Raw genomic sequence first — 22730 nt, 5'->3', positions numbered from 1 at the left:
CATTCAATGCAGGTTTCTGTACTATCACTTTAATATCATTCACTGTTGCAAGTGAGAAATCTGATTCCAGTCTGATTCTTTTTCCAGTTTTTGAACTTTTTTTGTTGGATCTGCTGGCCTTATTTGTGGGACTCCTGGTTTCACTGCCCTGTGCCTTGATAAGGGTCCCTCTCCTCACCCCAGTGTTTCCTTCCAATCAGCATTCAGTGTGTCTGTTTGATCAGATGAGTCAAGTTTTTATTTAGCCAAGAGGGATTTTCTTGTGTTATTTGGGAAAAAGCATGTTAACTTTTCTTTTGCCATTTTCTTTCTTACAGAGCCCCTGTTTTATGATTTTGGATTCCTTCTCCATTCTTCCTATTTGTATTCTTTTTCAGGACTTCTGTCATATGGAAGAAACTTTATTCCTTGCTTCTTTTCTTTATTTTTACGTTGTTGTTGTTGTTGTTGTTGTTGTTGTTATAGTCTGCTCCTGACTCACAAATGCTACCTCCACCTGAATTTAGGGGAGGAATGTGGTGGGAGTGGCTGTGGATCTACTGTTCTGGTAGAGCTCTTGTACTCCAAACTTTATCTTTTATCTCCATCAGGAATATATAGCCCTTTAAACAGCATGGTGACCACAGAGTGGGTATTTGCATCTGGTCTTCACCTTCTGTATGTAATTGGGGGAGACAGGCCAGTGAAAGGGTTTCCCTGAGATACACAGACCAAGAGCAGACCAGCAAGCTCTACTACAGCCCTTAAGGCTGCTTATTAGCTATGAGGATCCACAGGCGGGTAGCAAAGCCCCATTTGTGCTTGCCATATATATGCCAAGTAAGGCAACAGCAGGCTATGGGGTGGGTTCTGGTTGAGTTCTCCTGGCTTATAGGTTCCCTTCCCATTTCCTCATCCAAGTTTCTCAATGACTGTGTTACCAGGAGCATCAGGGAATGTGGCAAAGAACTTTTTATTAGAAAGGATGAACTCACTAAGTGATTTTACTGCTGTTATGACATTCTATACTCCAAACATCCTTTCCCAAGAGGCTCCCCCACCCCCTCACCCTTCTTGTTGTGACAGCTCAGAGTCAGCTATTAAAGTCAGGTGTTGCTACCTTTTGTTTTTTATCTCAAGCTCACTCTCCTGCCCTCGAGGGCTTCACCACAGAAGAGCCCTCTTGTTGCATCATCTAAACCAAGTCAAGCTTTAGGGCTAATACAGTATGATGGCGAAGACTGTAAGCACAGGGTCCAGACACCTGGCCCCTCACTCACTAGCTGTATGCGTACGGCTCACCCTCTTAACCTTTCGACACTTCAGTTTGCTCATCTGTAAACTGGGTATAGTTATTGAACCCACTTCTTTGGATTGCTGTGAGGTTTCAAAGAGATGATGTGCATAGAGAATATTGTAAGTGCCTGACATATCCCAGTGCTTAGTAAATGTTTACTGTTGATGTCATCACTATTGGGCAATTCTGGGCCAGCTGGCCTCTGTGCTGAGTTCTAGAACAGTTGTTACTGTCTTTGGTTTGCTTCCCCAAGGTTCACCGGTATCCCCACTCCTTGCTCCTCTCTATTTGGGGATTTGGGGTCTTTTGCTAAAGAAATACTTCCACAAACTCCTTCTATAAAATGAATGTTTAGATTAAATAAACTTTTTAGATCTCTTATAGTTCTAAAATTTACTGCTTTGGTAATAAAATATCACCTCTTTATAACTTCACAGTGATTTATAACTGACAAAATATATTATCTGATTTTCACATATAAAAAAAGAAACAAATATATCTCAACCGATTAATAAAAAATTAAGGTCCAAGTTGTTGAGGCAACTCTTTTAGATCTCACAAGTGTCATGGTAGCAGTGATTTATTTTTAAATGGACAAAAACAAAAACAAAATGTATTTTGGGGACTTTTAAGCCTTTTGGCTTACTACCAATTCCCTTACAAATGAGAGAAGACAGATCATTTTGAATTCTCAAAAAGCAGCCAAAGTCATCAACAATATGTGTTCATGGCTGGTGGCCAGGGGCCACTGAGATAGCTTTCTGTGCAGTTCTTTAGTGGAAATAAGCACATCTTCCATCCTAGCCTTTGGCATATTCTCTGACAATCCCCTCACAGATCATACCATGTTCTTCTTATCCGTGGATTTGGTAGGAGGCTCTGTTGGGCTCACAAATCCTTTAGTTCCTTTGTAATTTACATAATCCACTCAGCATGGGCACAAAACAACTTGATCTGAAAGAAGGGGTAAAAGAGGGAGTGGAAGATGCCAAGACCAAAAACCTAGGGCATTAACTCAGATTTTATTTTTGAAACTCTCAATGTTTTGGGAAGATTTTCTGTGCATAACTGATTTTACTTGATCCATTGAGAAGTGAAGTACTTATGCACCCCTGCTAGATAATTTACAATATATTATTGCATGCAATACTTATACCAGTTTTGAGGGGTCATGCTATTCTTATCGTTATTGTGTCGTTAAGTTTTGTGAGTGTGATCTGTCCCAGGTCTGCAAATTCCATAAATTCCAAACTTGACTTAGAGTGTTTTTTGTTTTGTTTTGTTTTGAAATAAAAGATTTTCATACCACTTGATCTCACTTGAGCCTTTAAATAACTTACAAAAAGGGAAGAGTAGAGATAATCTCCATTTTGTGCAAGTGAAGGAGTTCAGGCTCAGAGAAGCTAAGTAATATTCCAGGTTTCCATGGTATTAAGTGTCCCAGGCAGGGATCAGACCCTGAGTCCTATCAGTCCATTTCTCTCTCTCTCTAGCCATCACTGCTTTATTGTTACTTTTTCTTTATATCTTTTCTGATGAAAGGCACAAAATCCCAATTGTCAATTTTCTCTCTACATACTCACGGAAGCTCTTCGTCTTAGGAGTTCTGTTGTAGAAATCTCTATGGAAATAATGTCTTCAGACCCCCCCCCCCCCATTGTCTGTATCTTAATGGATTGTATGAATGTACTTTGGTATTAAAATATGGGAAAGAGCCTTTCCAACTAGGGCCCGGCAGAATGGCTCCCGCAAAGAAGGGTGGCGAGAAGAAGAAGGGCCGTTCTGCCATCAACGAGGTAGTGACCAGAGAATACACCATCAACATTCACAAACGTGTCCATGGAGTGGGTTTCAAGAAGCGTGCCCCTCGGGCACTCAAAGAGATCCGGAAATTTGCCATGAAGGAGATGGGAACTCCAGATGTGCGCATTGACACCAGGCTCAACAAAGCTGTCTGGGCCAAAGGAATAAGGAATGTTCCATACCGTATCCGTGTGCGGTTGTCCAGGAAACGTAACGAGGATGAAGATTCACCAAACAAGCTCTACACGCTGGTTACCTACGTACCTGTCACCACTTTCAAAAATCTACAGACTGTTAATGTGGATGAGAACTAATCGCTGATTGTCAAATAAAGGTATAAAACTGCAAAAAAAAAAAAAAAAAAAAAAAAAGGGAAAGAAGAGCATGTGGGGGGGCTCAGTCAGTTAAGCGCCAGACAGTTGATTTCAGCTCAGGTAGTGATCTCAGGGTGGTGAGATCCAGCTCTGCCTTGGACTCAGTGGGGAGTCTGCTGGAGAATCTCTCTCCCTCTCCCTCCACCCCCCTCTTAAATAAATAAATCTTTAACATGTGAGAAAGATATTTATAAACCTTTAAAATGGAATTCTTTCCATAATTTTTTGTTGGCTGTTATATTGTTTTACCAATAAACTTCAGTAAGGATAACAATTTTTATTATGGTGGAAAACAAGTAAAATTGGTTGCTGGTGGATCAGTTGTTTCTATGGCCATTTTTTAAACGGGGAAATAGAAATTACACAAGACAGGAAGATTCACACGGTAAGAAATGTGATCTAGGTGTTGATTTTTATAAGTTAAGGATTTGGTTAATGAGACCCTCCTCTCCATAAAATAAAAGAGGAGAGAGAGAGAGAGAGAGAGGGAGAGAGAGAGGCATAGAAGGTGCTCAGATTCCTTTCTTTCCCCATAATTTGTATTATTTCTTCCAGTGCTTTAAACAGTCTGTGTCTGCCCTACAACCACCTTCTGGTTTGAATTGTGTATGATATATCAAGATGGTATGTAATTTGGAGCAGACCATCCCTCAGAACCAAATCTCAGTTTCTTTTGCCATAAACTAGTATGATGCTTCCTATCATCTGTGTTTGTTTTGTTTTATTTTTCAAATGATCACATAGAAATAACCCATTTAATAGCACTGTCTAAAAAAGTAGGTATTTATCTTAAAAGTCCTTTTGTGGGGTGGGGCTAATATTGTTTCAATATCCTTGAGCCAGTTCTTTCTGTTAGAAATTATATCACCGTCACATTTAGAGCAATGAATTACTGCATGACCTTTCAGTGTTGGAGTTGATGTTATGGCGAGTATTTAGAGGAACATGGCCAACCATTTTCTAAGCAGCTGTCACTGGCTACAGGTGCACTGAAGAGTCAGGGTTCTGATTTTGGGAGACCCAGAGCTTCCTAGGGTACCTGGCTGACTCAGGCTTAGGTCTTTCAGGAAGAGACTGTCAAACAAGTAAATACAAAACATGGCTGCCAGAAGAGTATTTCACGATGCACATTCAGGAGAGTTCATCACTTTTCTTATCATTTTACATCAAGCCATTTTGTAAGTCGAAATGTGCCTGGAGGATTATTTTCATTTCCTTTTCACTTGTTGAAAATTGTACAGTGTCACTTTAGCAATTTGTTCCTGACCCAGTGGGGATAAAAACCAGTTTTGGGCCATGGCAACTACAGAGAGGTATTTTCATAGTTACAGATTCATTAAATGAGAGTCTCTCGTAGCCTTCCCTCCTTGCCTGCCATGTTTCTCTCTGTAAACTGGCACATAAGCCACAGTCTTAGCATCAACTAAAGTTATTTCAACTCTACTGAAGTGGCCCTTCGTACACATTTGCCACCTCCTCTGATCCCCCAATGATCACTCTTTTTTCTGACATCTTCCACCTTTTTCAGGCAGGTAACACTTGATGTGAACCTCCTCACTTCCTCCCCCAGTTTTCACTAAACAGAAGTCCCTGAGTTCCCCTGCTGTATCTGCAACGATTCCTTTTCTCTTCTCTGTACCAGATCCCTCTTCTTTTTTCACCTCCCCCTAAGTTTTGATGCCCACTCAAGGTTCTCTATTTTGACCTTCTGTCTTCTCTCAGTAGAAGTCATAACTCTAATAGAGTCACCTTTGATCTCTGTCTATTTAATGACTTGTACCAGTTATGACTTTTTTCCTTAGACAGCTATTATACCATTAATCAGTGAGTTTTTCCACAGGAAAACCTTCCGTCTCTTCACATTTGGTATGTCCCAGAGCTACTCGTTGCCTTACCCCAAGGCTTCCACTCTTTAGAAGTACCATCATATTTTCTATTCTTCCAAATTCTAAACTTCAGTCATTGCTAGTATGTCTTCATTTTTTTAATATACTTGTTACCAACATCTCATATTTTGGTTCAAAAAGGACTCTCAGTTTTACTCTCATGTCTTCATTTTCCTTTTCATTGTCCTAACATCTTCCCTCTCCAAAACACACTAGGCTCATTGCTTTGATTCTTTTTTTTTTTTCTTAATTTTTACTTTTTAGGTTATTGTCATTTTTCATTCCAGTTGCATATCCCTAGCCAATTAGTCTTCAAAAAATGTTATTTTCTTCCTTTGGTTTGTTATTATCTACCACATTAAATTTCTTTTCTTAGTTGATTTGAAGAATATTCCATGTTCTTCCTCACCCTTTACAGCACACCTCATCTCCTCACTGTGCTCTTTCCAAGTCTTTGCTCTTGTGAGACTGATGTCCTCATTGTCAGCTTCCCATGCTGAGTTAACGTTCTTTGTATCTTTCTTGCTGCCTGAAATACCATCATCTCTCAACTGATCAGAAATCTTTCCCATTTTGAACAGCCACATTCAAATCTGAGTTTCTTCCTCGTAACTTCTGATAACCACCAGCTCACCCCAGTCCCTTCCTTCTGTTTCCTCTGACTCTGTTGACTGAATAATGTGGTCCTGTGACATGACCCCAGGGTTTAGTGCCAGGAAGCTCTGCTCTGTTGCTTACCAGTTGCATTATCCATCTTCGCATGCAAAATGGGAATAATAACACACTTTTACAAAGCTATTTTGAGGATTAATTAAGATAAGGAGTCTAGAGTATCTAGTAGTATCTAGTTCATAATCATGGCTACAATGAATCAGTCAATGGTATTTCATTTTTCTGACATTTAATATATGTCTCTTTGTGGACTGATGTAATGCCATATACATTAATGTTACCTCCAAACTGTGTTTTACCAAGCCAGAATCAAAATATAACATGGAAGAGACCTGTAGAAATTATTTAACATCACAAATCCTAGAGACTCAGATTTGAAAGGGTCCTAATCCAGCCCATCTTTCTTGTGTTGAGGAAATGAGGGGAGTACTAGATTTTTTTTTTAAGTGAACCACCCAAGTGACACAGTTAGTATGAGATCTGGCCCCAACCCCAGATGCAGTGTTCTAGACTCAAAGTCCTAAACACATTCTATTATACTCTTGTTCATTCCCCTTTTAGAAATGGCCTGAAAGCTGGGTCACAGTTCATATTCCTGTATCACCCATGGTGTTTATCTCATTGAGAAATATCTGGTTGATACGTGTGGATTGAATGATTCATTCATTCATTTCTTTGTCTTGGCAATTGGCATTTTCTGGAAACATCTATGGAATATGCACTATACATAGGCCTATCACTCTTTTGATGCTTTTGATGCTGTTGTAAACAAACAAAACTGTTTGACATGTACCACTTCTGTGTACTGGCTCAGGGTGGTGGGGAAAGGAAGTGGGAGAGGAAGTTATATACATCTTGAGCAAATCAAGCTTTTCTATTTTTAGTCCTTGCTACTGTTTGGAAAGTACAGCCCCTGTTCATGGCAGTCTGGCATGCATTTCCTCAGTGCCATTTCAAAAAGGGGAAAAATAAATATGGGAATTTTTTGTAGTGAAAATAGTTACTCAGTGAAATCACAGAAGTTCCTTCTTTTTCTCTTGATGAAACCTCAAACCCACTAGGCACAGATTCCTCAACCTCAACTATGCATGTCAAAGGCTCATGCAGAGTAGGAGACTGGAGTCAGCAAAACCTAGGTCAGCAAGATGTGTTGTGGAGAGTCCAGCAGAGAAGGAGGGGGAGGGGATAGTGACAGGCCTTCTTGATCAGTGGCTGGTGCGGCTTCCAAATGTCCTCTGGAGAAAGTTGAACCCTGAACTACATAGACATAGCTATTCCTTCTGCCTGAGTGTTTCTCACTGTCTCCCTCTCTCTGCTCTTTCTTTGGTACAAATTCCCTGAGGGGCTTGCTGCCACTCCCCTAGTTCAAATAGATGGATTACTTCTCTTCAGTAGTTTGTTTATTTTTAGATTTTATTTATTTATTCATGAGAGACGCACAGAGAGAGGCAGAGACACAGGAAGAGAGAGAAGCAGACTACCTGCAGAGAGAGCCTGATGTAGGACTCAATCCCAGGACCCCAGGATCATGGCCTGAACCAAAGGCAGATGCTCAACCGCTGAGCCACCAGGCATCCCTCTTCAGTAGTTCAGATGACAGCTTTGGGGATTTTCTCAATCCCGAGGGTAGTTATCATCAGGGAACGATAACCTTTAGAAGGAGAGCGACATTCCCTGATGATCCCTAATCAGACGGTTTTCTACAATATAGCAGGACTCTACTTGGGGGAAGTGGGAATGGTAGTCAACTGCAGGAGGCTAATGAAGCAGATGAGGGCCTGAATCACTGGGGCAGTGGTCACCACCCTGGCAAAGGAGACCTGGAGTTTAGAGCCATTTGGAGAGAGAAGGTATGGGAAATAGAGCATTCCCAGATGCTTGTAGCATCCTGCCTTTCTTCAGGGGACAAAGATTTGCCTCTGGTCCTAGAGTTTGCCAGATAGGGAGGATCCCCTGAAAAATTGTTTGAGACAAGTGTGATGTGAACTTTACTAGAGGAAATGCAGATGCCACTGAGCAAAAATTGCCCTCATTAATGAGAGGGTCTATGCGATCTCTAGACATAAACAGCTTTGCCTAGATCAAATTGTGGCAGCAGGGTGAGAAGAATACAGTGCTGTAATTAATGCTAATTGTGGATATTGCTGTATTGTTGTCATTGTTTTTTAATTGAATATGTATTAAGCTCCAACAGGGTGCTATGAATAATGCCAACTTATTGTTGATTTATCAGAACACTCTATAAACACCAATAAATGGGAACTCATAGCACCCCTTCGAGGTGGTAAGTGCTGTTGCCATTTCTACAAATGAAGAGAAGTGAAGGAGATTGTGTTTGCTCCGTTGGCACTGTGGGTGAGAACAGAGTGCTGTCGGATGGGAGACAAGCATTTTCCCTGTCCCCGGGAACTGGGTTAGAATACATTAGTAAAGAATTCTCCTTCAATGCGTTCAGAGTTGTGGGATTTTAATTAAATTGTTCCAGTTATTGTTAGCACTGCATTAGCACCAGGCAACCAAATTCAAGGCCAGCAGATTTCAAATTTAATGTGAAAAAGAATCGGTGGGGCGGGGGGAGCGAGGGAATGAAACGCTTGTCAAATGCACACTGCTAGGCCCTGCTCCCCAAGGTTCTGATTTGGTAAATGTGGAGAAGGGACTAAGAATTTTTCCTTTGAATGAGTGTCTGAAATGTCCTTGTCCTTAGAAGAGGCTCAGCTTCCCTTCACATTCCTAATCCTAGCCATCTTCAGCCACCAAAATCTAGCCATTCTCTGAGACCACAGCATTTCGTTTATTATTTGTAGGCTCTCCTAGAACTCACCTAATATAATTCTGTAAGCTTCTCACTTACAGGACACACAGCCAGCTGGTGTCTATAGAAAACCTACAGTGCATTTGCCATTCTGCTGGACATGCCATTCCCAGACTTCATCCTACTGGGTTTTCAGAATGTTCCCTATGGGGTTTGTATTATTTAATTGCCCTATTTTTGTAAGAGGGCATAAAACTTGAGAAGGGACGTGACTTGGTCAAAGACATCTCACCACTTTCAGTCCTTTTGATTTAAATCCAGGTAAGGATCCGGGGTCTGCCCAGGTTCTACTTTGAACTCCAGATGGGAACAGAACCCCTAGAATTGGTTAAAGTGGAATATGTCATAAAGAAAAAAGTTCACACCAGAATAGTGGGGGTCAGGGAGGAAAGGTAGGAATGGCCAATTCTGATTTTCCTTATTCCTTGGTTACTTGTCCTGGTTATTTTTTTTTTAAGACTTTATTTATTTATTCATGAGAGACACAGAGAGAGAGAGGCAGAGACATAGGCAGAGGGAGAAGCAGGCTTCCTGTGGGGAGCCCTGTGTGGGACTCCATCCCAGGACCCCGGGATCATGCCCGGAACTGAAGGCAGATGCTCAACTGCTGAGTCACCCAGGCACCCCTGTCCTGGTTCTTTAATGTAGCGTGGGTACGGCACTATTGCTAAGTAAATGCTATCGGTTTGGTTATTGCTTGATTCTTCTGTGAAAAAGGAAACATTTCTTGGGAAAGCCTGAGGCAAGGCATGAGCAGAATTCCAAAGTCAAAAAAGTCTTTTATTATTATTTTTGTATATATATTTTTTATTGGAGTTCGATTTGCCAACATATAGCATAACACCCTGTGCTCATCCCCTCAAGTGCCCCCCTCAGTGCCCATCACTCAGTTTTAAAGTAGAGATGAGAATGGTGAGGCTTGGGACAGCATGGTCCCTTACTGCATGCCCCTCCTGCTTTCTGTTTAGGGAAGTCCTCCTTTGCATAGATCGCTGTTAACTTGTATTTCCGAGGGTGGACACATAACTGCGTGCCAGCTTGTAGATTCACACTCATTCCCAATTAAGGTGAAATCAACAGCTTCCTGATATAGTCCCATACTTACTTTTTATCAATGGCAAACTTTTTTTTTTTTTTTATAAAAATAGGAATTCCTGCTAGGAGCATCGTTAATGTAAGTTGTCTGTGCACCGCCTAAAATATATGTGATTCATACCATGTGTTTGTTCCCACATCAACACTGCGTCCCTAGATACAACCACCCCTGCCCGCCTTCTCCTTCATCACAGGGATGTGCTTACCCTTTGTAGGTCTATGCTCTGGATGTGGGCCAAGCGCCCGCCTTGCAGAGCTTGCACACCTGCACTTTCTGACCACAGCCGATCGTTTGAGCCTGATCTTCCTTTATTTTTACCTAAAAGAACATTTGTATTTGCCAAGTGCTAGTACAGGCTCAGTGCTCCTCTGATGTCTTTATGCTCTTGTGGTAAATATCTTGAAATATCCTTTCTCCATTCCAGATCTTCTCAGTTCTCTCTGAGTCCATGCAGCCTTTTCTGATTTCTCTGTTTTTGTGTTCTAACATCTTGGGTTTCATATACTTTAATACTTACCTGCCTGTATTCAGCTCCATGATTCAATTATTTGTGGATAAGCAAACCTTTCTAATGCAACTGTAAGCACTTGGAGGGCAGAGAACCATTCATTTCCTTTTTTGTTTAAATCTTTGTCCTTCATATCAATGGGGCAATATCAATATTTTTGGAAAAATGAATGAAAACTGTACTATATGGGGAAGTGGAAGATGAAAAAGATGATTGGAGTTTGATTTCTTAACTGTAGTATAGCCATGACCTAATATATAGTAACCTGATAGGATAATCACAATTTGATGCTTGAAGGGAAGACCTGTCTCTTTTGCATCGCTGGCTTGGTGTTATGGAAAGTGCCAGAGCTTGCATTTTGGAGTGAAATTTTTGGGTCCCAAATTCTAATTTTTCCCATTTTCTGCTGAGTGACTTGGAAAACTCTTCTGACCTGTGGTACCCTCTTTTGTAACATTTTATTTATTTGTTTGTTTATTTATTTATTGTTTTTATTTATTCATGAGACACACACACAGAGAAAGAGAGAGAGAAAGGCAGAGACACAGGCAGAGGGAGAAGGCTCCACGTAGGGAGCCTGACATGGGACTCGATCCCAGGTCTCCAGGAACACGCCCCGGGCCAAAGGCAGGTGCTAAACCGCTGAGCCACCCGGGCTGCCTGGTACCCTCTTTTCTAAAACAGGAATTGTATCTACCAATCTCTAGGACTCCCCCTACCCCCAACCCTCATGGACAGGAAACTGCCTGAACAATGCAATGAGAAATATTCATGCAAGTGCTCTTCTAAAAGTCAGGCACTTCTCTGTTGATAGTGGTAGTGCAGAAGGAGCTATGATTTCCTTCCCTCATGTTCCCAGTGGTAATGATGTTCCAGGCTGTGGCCAGAGTGAATGGAATGGCTGCTCGCACTGGTGATGTTACTAGCTCGTAGGCGATTTTCCAGAACCATCTTTGAGCAGCACGTCTGACCAAGATAAAATGATGAACAGCATTGGAACAATGATTAGGGAGAGGGTGTGTCTTTTATTACTAGAAAATGTGATTCCTGACATTTTAGGTAATCCTCCCTCCCTGTATTTTGTCCATTTTTAGCCTCTGAGGTAAGAGATAATGTGTGTTTTGTCTTGTCCTCTCCTGACTATTTGCTAGGACATTGTCTTTTTCCTCCCTGTCTTTTTCCATTTCCTGTGATCAACTGCTGGCTTTCCAAACAATGTAACTGAAGGCAGCTTCTTTATAAAGTTGCTATCCATGACCCTACTTTTGAAATGGGTATTTCACATTGTATCTTCTTAGTAGCTGCTCTATATCTTCTGTATTTTCAACTATCAAAGTACACTTAAACTAAATGGAAACAGAGTAATTTGGTTCCAGTAAGTGGCTGTAAGAGAGAAAAAATATATCAACAACAATGAATAACTTTAAATTCCTTGTAACTGTAAGTAGGTTGCGCTTACATAACTGTGTTGGAATAATAGAACTTTTGAATCAAAAGAAACCATTCACATCAAGTTTAAATCCATCACCTTGCTGGTGAGCAAACGTAAAGTTGGAAGAAGGTGATTGGCCCAGTGTCACCCAACAAAATTCTGGCAGAACCAGGACAAAATGCCTAGTTCGCTATTTCTCTACTCTCCTTGCCCGCATATCTGCCTCCCTGTTCAAAAAAGAGAATTCTGTGGTTGTTCTGGGTGGGTAGGAAGGCTCCCTTTTCTGGATATTAATATTCAGTCATCTTCTGACATCAGCAGAAATTGTAAGTTTCATAAGAGAAAAAAAATAATACTGTCTCCTTTCACTTGATAGTGTTGCGTTTTTAGTGGGAGGACTGGGACCGGGGAGCATTGATGATTCAGGTTATCCTGTCCCATCCTTATCACTTGGCTGTTTGACCATTAGCAAATCACTTAAGCTCTCTGGTCCTTTGTGTCCTTTTTGGTACATGACATTGTTACAGGTGCTAGTTAAGTGTCTCCACCCATTCCGGCATCTCTCTTCTAGGAATTTCTCCAGCTCTTGCTTGCACTCATGTGAGTATTTTATTCTCAACTGGCTTGGGAATGACTCTTCTGCCTTCCTTTTGTTGATCTTGTCTCAACAGTCAACTGGAAATCCTTGGGGAGTCCTCTGCTCCTGTCTTCTGTGAAGTTTCCTCATCTGCAGGATGGGACAAGAGCAGTTTTCTGCTTAAATCATAGGCTTTAAGAACAACAGTTGAAATAATGTATGAGTTACTGCTTTGGAGATGTCTCCTGGTATAAGATGTTCAGATTCTAGTCCTGTTTCAGCCCTTTCACTTAATTATTATCTCACACATCTAAATCACTTCTTTGGGGGTACTTTTATTATCTTTAAACAAAAATGTTGGGATAGCTCCATTAACCTCCCTTCCAGTTCTAATATTTCATACATCTGAGTTACCCTTTTCGTGCTAGTCGTCTATAATCTAGCCTCTCTTTGCCCATGCCTCCTTTATGCACAAGTCCTGATTGATGGTGCTTAGCACATAGAATCAGAACCACAGTTATGTAAGGGAGTGTCTCACTCCTTCTCCACTTGGATGGCACGCCCATTGTGTTATAGCTCTGGCTATCTGACATGGCAGCCTTCACATGGGAACTGAATACTTTCCTTGGTTTTCAATTTTGGTAACATGTTGAAGAGTCATGAAAGGATTCGAGAATAAAGGTTGGAGGACGATGAGCTGATATATGATGTTAACATCAAATTTCTAAGTATTAACACATTTACTTTTGGTTAATTCTATCATGTGATGGAGGAATGTGAGAAAGTAGCTTCTGATATTTATTATACCTTACCTCATTGACCCCGTAGAATCAAAATGCAAAAGAAGAAAACTATCTTCCATAAGGTTTTTTTTTTTTTTAATTTTTATTTATTTATGATAGCCACAGAGAGAGAGAGAGAGGCAGAGACACAGGCAGAGGGAGAAGCAGGCTCCATGCACCGGGAGCCTGATGTGGGATTCGATCCCGGGTCTCCAGGATCGCGCCCTGGGCCAAAGGCAGGCGCCAAACCGCTGCGCCACCCAGGGATCCCCATTCCATAAGGTTTTAAAGCAAAATCAATAGCAAAAATATCTGGCATGGCCTGTTTTCTACTACATAGTTTCTTTTCTTTTTTTGTTTAAAGATTTTTAAAAATTTATTTATTCATGAGAAGGATAGCCAGAGAGACAGAGACATGGCAGAGAGAGAAGCAGGCTCCATGCAGGGAGCCTGATCACATCCTGGGCCAAAGGCAGGTACTCAACCACTGAGCCACCCAGAAGTTCCGACTACTGCATTTTTTTTTTCTTTTCCTTTTCCTTTTTTTTTTTAATAAAGATTTTATCCATTTATTCATGAGAGACACAGAGAGAGAGAGAGGCAGAGACACAGGCAGAGGGAGAAGCAGGCTCCATGCAGAGAGCCCGACATAGGACTTGATCCCGGGACTCCAGGATCACACCCTGGGCCGAAGGTGGTGCTAAATCACTGAGCCACCCAGGCTGCCCCCCTGCATATTTTCTATAGTGAGGACCAACAGTATTTTTAATTCATAGGTTCAAACAATTTTTTCTTCTCCCCCTGCCACGCCTCAAATGAATGTTTCCTTAATGGAAGAATCAAACAGTTTCTTTTTTCTCTGCCTTTTAAAACTTGTATTATTTTTGTATTAATTGTATTATGCAAAGTTTCCATGATCCCAGGTGACTTTATGGATACCCATATACATATTTCAATCGGATGTGCAGGCATACCTGGTCCTTTATAGATATTGCACTCTTAAAAAAAAAAAAAATACAGGCTATAGTAACCCTGCATTGAACAAATTAATTGGTCCCATTTTCCCAACAGCATTTGGTCACTTTGTGTCTCTGTCACATTTTGATAATTCTGCAATATTTCAGATTTTTCATGATTATTATATTTGTTAATGGTGATCCATGATCACTGATCTTTGATGTTCCTGTTGTTTAGGGTACTGTGAACCCTGCTCATATAAGATGACAAACTTAATCCATAAACGTGTGTGTTCTGAATGTTCCATCAACTGATGTTGCCCCATCTCTCTCCCTCTCTAGTCCCTGAGACACAGTAATATTGACATGGGTCCAGTTAATAATCCTACAATGACCTCTGACTGTTCAGGTGAAAGGAAATGTTGCACATCTCTCCTTTTAAATAAAAAACTACCAAGGATTAAACTTAATGTGGAAGGCATGTTGAAAGCCAAGATAGGCTGAAAGCTAGGCCTCTTGTACAGTTAGCCAGGTTGTGAATGCAATAAAGTGAAACACAATAAAATTCTCGAATAAAATTAGAAGTGCTACTCCAGTAAATGCATGAATGATAAGAAAGCAAAATGGGCTTATTGCTGCTGATGTGGAGAAAAATACGACAGTCTGGGTAGAAGATCACACAAGCCGCAGCATTCCCTTAAGCCAAAGCCTCATCCAGAGCAAGGCCTTTACTTCAGTCAGTTCTTTGAGGACTAAGAGAGATAAGGAAGCTGCACAGGAAAAGTTTGAAGGTAGCAGTGGTTGGTTCATGAGATTTGAGGAAAGGAGTCATTTCCATAATGTAAAGGTAAAGTAGAAAATGCTGATATAGAAGCCGCATCAAGTTATCCAGGAAATCCAGCTCAGATGATTCATGAAGGTGGCTACCCTAAACAGATATTCAATGTAGACAATACAGCCTTCTTCAGGGAGAAGATGCCATCTACAGCTTTCATAGTTAGAAGTCAATTGCTGGCTTCAAAGCTTTGAAGGCTGACTCTCTTGTTAGGAGCTAATGCAGCTGGTGACTTTAAATTGAAGCCAGTGCTCACTTACCATTTTGAAAATGGTAGGACCCTTAAAAATTATGCAAAATCTACTCTCTGCTCTATAAGTGGAACAACAAAGCTGGGATGACAGTACATCCATTTATGACATGGTTTACCAAATATCTTAAGCCTACCATTGACACCTACTGCCTGGGGTTTGGGGAGTGGATTCCTTTGAAAATGTGACTGTTCACTGCAATGCACCTGGTCACCCAGGAGCTCTGATGGAGATGGGCAATGAGTTTAATGCTTTCATGCCTGTTAACACAAAAACTATACTATAGCCCATGGATCAAGGATTAATTACAACTTTCCAGCCTTATTTAGGTGAATACATTTCCTAGGGCTATAGCTACCATAGACTTACCATAGACAGTAATTCCTCTGGGCAAAGTTAATTGAAAACCTTCTGGAAGGGATTCACCATTCTAGATGCCTTTAAGTACATTGGCGATTCATAGGAAGAGCTCAAACTATCAGCATTAATAGGAATTTGGAAGAAGTTGGTTCTAGCCCTCATGGATAGACTTGGAGGGGTTCGGGTCTTCAATGGAGAAAGTACTTGCAGGTGTGGAGGAAACAAACAGAGAACTAGAATTCCAAGTGGAACCTGAAGATGAGACTGAATTGCTGTGATCTCATGATAAACTTCAATGGATAAGGAGTTGCTTCTTGTGGATGAGCAAGAAAGTGGCTTCTTGAGATGGAATCTACTCCTGGTGAAGATGCTGTGAGGATTGTTGAAATGACAGCAAAGGATTTAGAATATTACATATACTTAGTTGATCAAGCAGCAGCAGGGTTTGAGAAAATTGACTCCAATTCTGAAAGAAATTCTGTGTGTAAAATGCTATTCCATGCTACAGAGAAATTATTCACAAAGAGAAGATTCTGTCAGTGCAATGAACTTCACCGTTACCTGATTTTAAGGAACCACCTTGGCCACCCAACCTTCAGGACATTTCCACTCTGAGCAGTCAGCAGCCATTAGCATAGAGCAGGAACCTCCACTAGCAAAAAGATACTGACTTGCTGGAAGCTTAGATGATGGCTAGCATTTTTTAACAACAAAGTATTTTTTAGTTCAATTATATACCTTTTTTCTTTTTTTAACATAATGCTATTGCACACTTAATAGATGAGAGTACAGTGTAAACATGACTGTTAAATGCACTCGAAACCAAAAAACTCACTTGACTTGCTTTATTTGATATTTGCTTTATTGTGGTGGTCTGGAACCTTTAAACCCCCCCGTATCTCTGAGGTCGGCCTGTGTCTCTTTTACACACACACACACACACACACACACACACACACACACACACACACACGGAGTACAGAAAAGGCAGTTTGGCATATAGCGTTTGCTAAAATGTGTATGTGGACTGACTGGCAGACTGTCTCCCAAGGATCCGGTTTCTTCATGTAGAGCTTGTCTGGAAAGTCTGCAGCAGTGATTTCTGAACTCTCCTTTGTAGCAGTGCTTGAGGGGACACTACTGGAGACAAAGGGAGGCCCCACTGGGTGAAACCCCAGGCTTCCCCTGCTGTACTTGAACCAGAGCAGCTCTGTTTTTATCTGTTGAAGTCGTGGGGCTCTGTGTATAATCTCATTTTTAGCAGAGGATTCTTCTGCTTTAAGAAGGTGCGGCAAATGTTTTATTTTACTGTCAAATAATCTTATTGTGTTTATTATGATTTGCATTTTATTGACAGATATTTTTCCATGTTATATAGCTATTCTCATGCAAATTGATCTGTATTTTAATTGTAAAGAGCTACTTTAAGAGGATTATCAGTATTTTGATATTATTTTTACTTTATAAGATTAGAATTCAGTAGAAGTAACTCAATGAGTAGGTGAATACAGTGGAGAGAGTAAATTTTTTGGGATTTTGTTGCTTTTGCTTTCTTATCTGCATAGAACAGTGAGAGAAATGAGGCTGCTTGTGTGTACTTGACACAGACCACTTTGCACACCCCTACTCTTACAATCAAGTTGGCTTAAACTCCAAATAGGCCTGTCTTGGGTAGGTTTAGATCTGGTTGCAAGTGAGCAACAATGATCATGATAGACAAATTGTGAAATGCCATTAGAGATCCAATGAGTGAACCTAAAAATAAATAAATAAATAAATAAAAAGAACCTGAAAGACTTATGCCCCTCATTTTATAGAGGAAAAAAATGAGTTTCAGAAAGCAAAAGTCAGTGTTTATGGTGTCACTGGTAGACCTGTCTTCCTGCTATTGTCCTTTTAGTGAACAGATCTTGTGCTGGCTTGCCTTAGTCAGGCTGACCAGGGAATGGAGACCCCACTGAGTATCTCCACGTAAAGGAGTTTATCTCAAGAATCCATGTGGATGGGATGCGGCACCAGAAGGCCCAGGGCCAGAGCCATCTCTCTTTGCTTTTCAATCCTCCCCTCTCCTCCCACTCCTCCCTCTTCAATTCTCCACCTCTCCATTATTGGCATGATTATTCTCTACCTGCCCCTAGTAATTGACTTCTTAATTCCTCGTGTGTTTTGACTATTAGTAATTAGCCACGATCATCATCTTCTTGGCTTCTCATGATCACAGTTCATCCTCATGGTGGTTTCATTTCATGTGTCTTCTCCAATTTATAAGGGAAGGAGGTTTGTTAGCCTCACCCATCTTTTTGTCATTGGCCAAAGGTTAGGTTCACCAGCCTATTTGTGTACCTTTGGTCTGGTGACCAGCCTTGCTTCTCTGGGTCACTGTGTTTTGAAGTGGAATTACATGGTCCAAAGTATGGATCTTTTGGCAACAAGGAATAGTGGCAGGACTGTTTCCTTTGAAGACATGTGGGTTGGCCAATCATGATCAACCTTGGGTGTTGAAAAGTATGAGATGATACGGAAGGTGAAGGAAAAGTACTGAGATATGATTTGAGTTTTATCTTGATATTTTTACTTCAAGTATACTAGAACCATGGAAAACTCTCATTGTCTCCTATTGTTGCCCTACTTTCTGTATATTCAATGTCATGTTCCCTGTTGCCAAGCTGTTATTCTGTTTTGAATCATAAAAATGTTGTCTCTGTTTTGAATGCAACAGAATTTGCTCCAAAGATGGCTTTTGGTGGTGCTTTCCACCACTGTCCTTCACCTGTGGGGTAGTTGAATCTTTTTAGATGCTAATCTTTTAGACTGGAGTTTTAGACATTTGGTTTTGCATATTAGAAAAGTTGAATTGTGTTGCTGTCAGCCATTGTATAATAAGCTTCTTAGGGAAGGGGATTGTTTTTGTTTTTAAATCTCAGTCTCTTCCATATGGTTTTACAAGCTGTCTCATGGAACACAGTGTATTTGATATTACTAGGCAGATATGAAGGTAACTTTATCCAGTAGACTATCAACTTCTTGAGGTTGGGGATCAAGCCTGCATACTACTTAGCACAAACCATTTCATTGAGCAGCATGGGAGGAGAGCCATTTGCACAGACCAACAGTGAGAGGTACGCTATGAATATTGCTATCATACCAGCCAGTTATCAAGCCATTAGGTTATCAGTAATGTCTTCAAGGAGGAGAGTACATTTGATAAGGTAGATGGGTTTCAGAAAGGTAAGCCCTTCAACTAAATGAGTGGGAAGGAAAGTACACAGACATGAATTAAAGCATTTTTTCCCCTCTTCCAGCAGTTTGAGTCTCTTCAATAAAGTGACATGTCTATTAGATAAAATAGGTCATATTTTCTGTAATTTTCACTACTGTATCCTGTCGACTCAACATTATCAGAATCAGTGTGATAAGGGGAATTGTTTTATTATTATAGCTTGGAAGGTGATATTAAGAAGCAATGTTACTGTTTCCATTTTACTTTTATCCAGGTCTTAACCATTATTTGCATTGTCTCTTGGTATTTTCAAGGCACACATAGACAAATAGACAGACACACACTCACACTTACCCTTTTAAGTAAGTGTTCATTGGGTTAGAAATCTACTTAGAGGGGATCCCTGGGTGGCGCAGCGGTTTAGCGCCTGCCTTTGGCCCAGGGCGCGATCCTGGAGACCCGGGATCGAATCCCACGTCGGGCTCCCGGTGCATGGAGCCTGCTTCTCCCTCTGCCTGTGTCTCTGCTTCTCTCTCTCTCACTGTGTGCCTATCATAAATAAATAAATAAATTAAAAAAAAAAAAAAAAAAGAAATCTACTTAGAGCAGTGGTTCTCAATGTGTTCTCCTCAGACCTGCACTGTTGGCATCCTTCAGAACTTGCTAGAAATGTAAATTCTTGGGCCTCACCAAAGATACACAGAAACCGAAACTCTGGGGGTTGGGTCCAGGAATCTGTGTTTTAACAAGCTCTTCAAGTAGTTCTCTAACAGACTAAAGTTTGAGAACTCCTAATCTAGAATTGGGTTCTTCATGGTTAATTCCTAGGACCAATAGGTGTTAAGAAGCCCAGGAGCCTCATCTAACTGAAGCTCCAGCAACTGAGTTTACTTTGAATCAAAATACTTCTAAAACTTACATCCTCACTGTAACGGTGTCAGCCAAAACATTTATTTTGAGACTGTGGTCAAGGTAATAGTTGAGTAGCTAATGTTTATTGAATACTTAAGCTGTGAGCAGTACTTGGCAAATATGAACTCGTTTAATCCTAACAGCAGCGTGAGGAACTGAGCACCAAAGAGCTTAGGTAGATTGCTTAATGTCACCAAACTGGCAGGTGCAGGTGTCTAACCCCCACAAGGCTGACTCCAGAGGCTCTGCCATTACTTTTTGTGGTAGGGGAAATTTAATAAAAATGATCATGAAGAAATTCATGGATTATAATCTTGGATTCATTAAAGATAGAAAGATGTTCATGATGCTTAGTTTTGTTCCTTATAGACAGTACAGCTTTTTTGTATTCCTTTTGTTATCACCAGCTATGTTCATTTTTTCATTAATGCTGGAAATAAGGAAATAATGAACTTTGCTGACCATAAAGGAAAATAAAAATGAAGTGAAATCCATGCTTTATTATTTATATTTAATTCCATTGAAAGGAAAATCAAAATTGCGTGTGAAAGAATGCACTGTTTTGTGTTCCTAGCCTTCTAGGGCTCCCTGAGATGAGATCGTTTTATATTTCTAAGCTATCTGGGAAATGTTTTTTTTTTTGTTTTGTTTTTGTTTTTGTTTTTGTTTTTGTTTTTGTTTTCTAGTGAATCACAGAAAGCAGCCCAAGCTTGGGTCCTGTTGAAATTACACACAGAGCCTTGGTGTTACACACAGGGCCTGCTCAAGTTCCCTGAGCTTTGGGAAATATGGTTCAAAATATCATAGATTTAGTACATCTAACATCAGCTTTTCTCTCTGATGATTTGATTTCGTTTTCAGGTGTGCTTTTGAGCAGTCACATAAAAATCTTGACTCTCCAAACCCCCCGTCTGGTGTTGTGTAATTGTGATTGCTTGGCTGCCTTAGAGATTCTGGACATTGCTGAGGATGAGGTCAGACCCGTGCATAGTTTGAGTGTGAAACTGGGCATTGGCTCTAATTCTAGGAAGTAAACTTCCTAGGGCAGACAATGGTTCTTAATTAACTAGACCATTCCCCTTTTGATCCTTTTGTTAAGTTTCTCTTAACAGCCTGAATATGAACCCTCTTTTTAATAATGTTGATTTGATCAGGCGGTTCCTGATGTTTTTTCATAGCAGAAGACATTGCAGTTTGTTCTGCTCCCCTACCTCAAAACGGAAATGAATACTTATACTTAACAAGTAACTTGTTATAATGCTAAGCAGAATGCACTTATTTCCATTCATTAATAACGAACACCGTCCTCATTTTGCAGCCACCAATGCAATCATCAATTCAGGCGAGGACCATCTCTGGATGCTAAGGCCTTTGGGGGAAAGGTTCTTGATGAGCAGAATAACACCAGAGTTTTAAAGTGTCACCTCACAGATAATTTATTGATTTAAAAGGGAAGAGAGCAACCTTTACAATGAAGAAATCTGGTGGACACCACTTTAATCAAGTCATCAAATTTGATACCAATAAACCGAGCCAAACTGCCTTCCTGAGCTTTTTGATGTGATGCAGTGGGAAGGACACAGCATCGTGCACATAATATTCTTGCCCAACTTGTTTTTATCCAAGTCTAATCATCAGACAAAGCAAGATTGTTGAACTTTTTATAAGACACCTGGCCTGAATTCTTCAAGTCAGTTTCATGAAAGACAAAAATAGGTGGCGGGCAGGGTGGGGAGAGCCTAAAAGACCTGTCTTCTCAATGTGTGATCTTTGATTGGATTCCAGATAGAAAATAACAACAATAAATAAAAGGACATTCCTGTGATTGCTGGTGAATATGCGCATGCGTGCACAATAGCAAATTCCACACCCTGGGGCACCTGAGTGGCTCAGTTGGTTGAGCATATGACTCTTGATCTTAGCTCAGGTCTTGACCTCAGAGTTGCTAGGTTCAAGCCCTTTGTTGGGCTCAGTGTGATGCCTGCTTTAAAAAAAAAAAAAAAAGGAAAAAAAAAGTTCCACACCAGTGTTACAGTTCCTGGAGTGATCATGGTATAGGTTCTTAGGAGATGTGAGCTGAAGTATATAGAAGGGAAGTTTCTGCAACTTCTTTCAAATGGTTTAACTATGAGAACAAATGGAATAAATAAATCTATTTGTTACGAGAGAGTGTGTGAGAGCAAGTAAGTATGGCAAAGTACTGGCTACTGATCAATCTAGGGGAAAGATGTGTGGGTGGAGTTAATTTTACTACCTATTCAACTTTCCTGTGAGTTTAATTTTTTTTTTTTTAAAAAAAGACATTTGGATATAGAGAATGAATAAATACAAGTGAATACCCTTTCCTAACTCAATACTGTTTATGACTCCTTGTCTATCACCTATAGTTAGTGGATAAGTGGTTTGTGGACCAAAACCCATTTAAAGTTGGACTCTTGGAAATAGCCTCCCTTACATGCTATACGCTTTGGCTCTGGGCTCTGCTTTATATGTGTGGGGTTTTGTTGTTGTTGTTTTGTTTGTTTGTTTTTATTCATTGGAAAGAGAGACAGAGGTTCCCCAGGAGCCTTGATCCCAGGACCCCGGGATCATGACTTGAGCCAAAGGCAGATGCTTTGCCACTTAGCCACCCAGGTACTCCTGGAGTCTGCTTTAAAATCTGTTCTTACATATTTGCAGTGGGGAAGCCATCACCCTATAATTCTGCTAGTGGCGCTAAGAAGTATGATTTTCCAAGTTATAATAAGCATCAATTGTGGTTTGGTGAGCTTTTGTCACATACATTTTTATTGAATGAATGGAAATAAACATAGAAAATAGTATCTTATAGATGGCTTACTCATGGGGGTTTTATAGCTCTTAGTGAAAGGACACAGTCACTGACACCATTGGTATCCAGCCTCTCTTCCCACCGGCACACACCAGCTACCGCCCAATTGACCACCTCTGCTTGGGCATGACCTAGCAGCACCTTG

The 22730-nt window shown here is 40.6% G+C and overlaps 2 protein-coding genes across 23 annotated transcripts in view; both read left to right on the top strand.

The window, feature by feature from the left end:
- Window positions 1-22730, top strand: part of LOC121477519 (LIM domain containing preferred translocation partner in lipoma) — a 667092-nt gene that overhangs the window by 299090 nt on the left and 345272 nt on the right. The gene's annotated exons all lie outside the window — the stretch shown is intronic.
- LOC121477521 (60S ribosomal protein L31-like) lies at window positions 2971-3430 on the top strand. Its single transcript, XM_041731919.1, has one exon. The coding sequence runs from the start codon at window positions 3016-3018 to the stop codon at window positions 3391-3393; it is 378 nt and encodes a 125-aa protein (XP_041587853.1). The 5' UTR covers window positions 2971-3015; the 3' UTR covers window positions 3394-3430.

This window comes from Vulpes lagopus, chromosome 17 (genome assembly GCF_018345385.1).
Source record: "Vulpes lagopus strain Blue_001 chromosome 17, ASM1834538v1, whole genome shotgun sequence".
Taxonomy (NCBI): domain Eukaryota; kingdom Metazoa; phylum Chordata; class Mammalia; order Carnivora; family Canidae; genus Vulpes; species Vulpes lagopus.
Note: the sequence above shows the minus strand (reverse complement) of the source record. Positions and strands in the feature narration are given on the sequence as shown.

Excerpts from the sequence above, each read along its gene's own strand:
- LOC121477521 (XM_041731919.1), top strand. The coding sequence starts at position 3,016 with ATGGCTCCCGCAAAGAAGGGTGGCGAGAAGAAGAAGGGCCGTTCTGCC.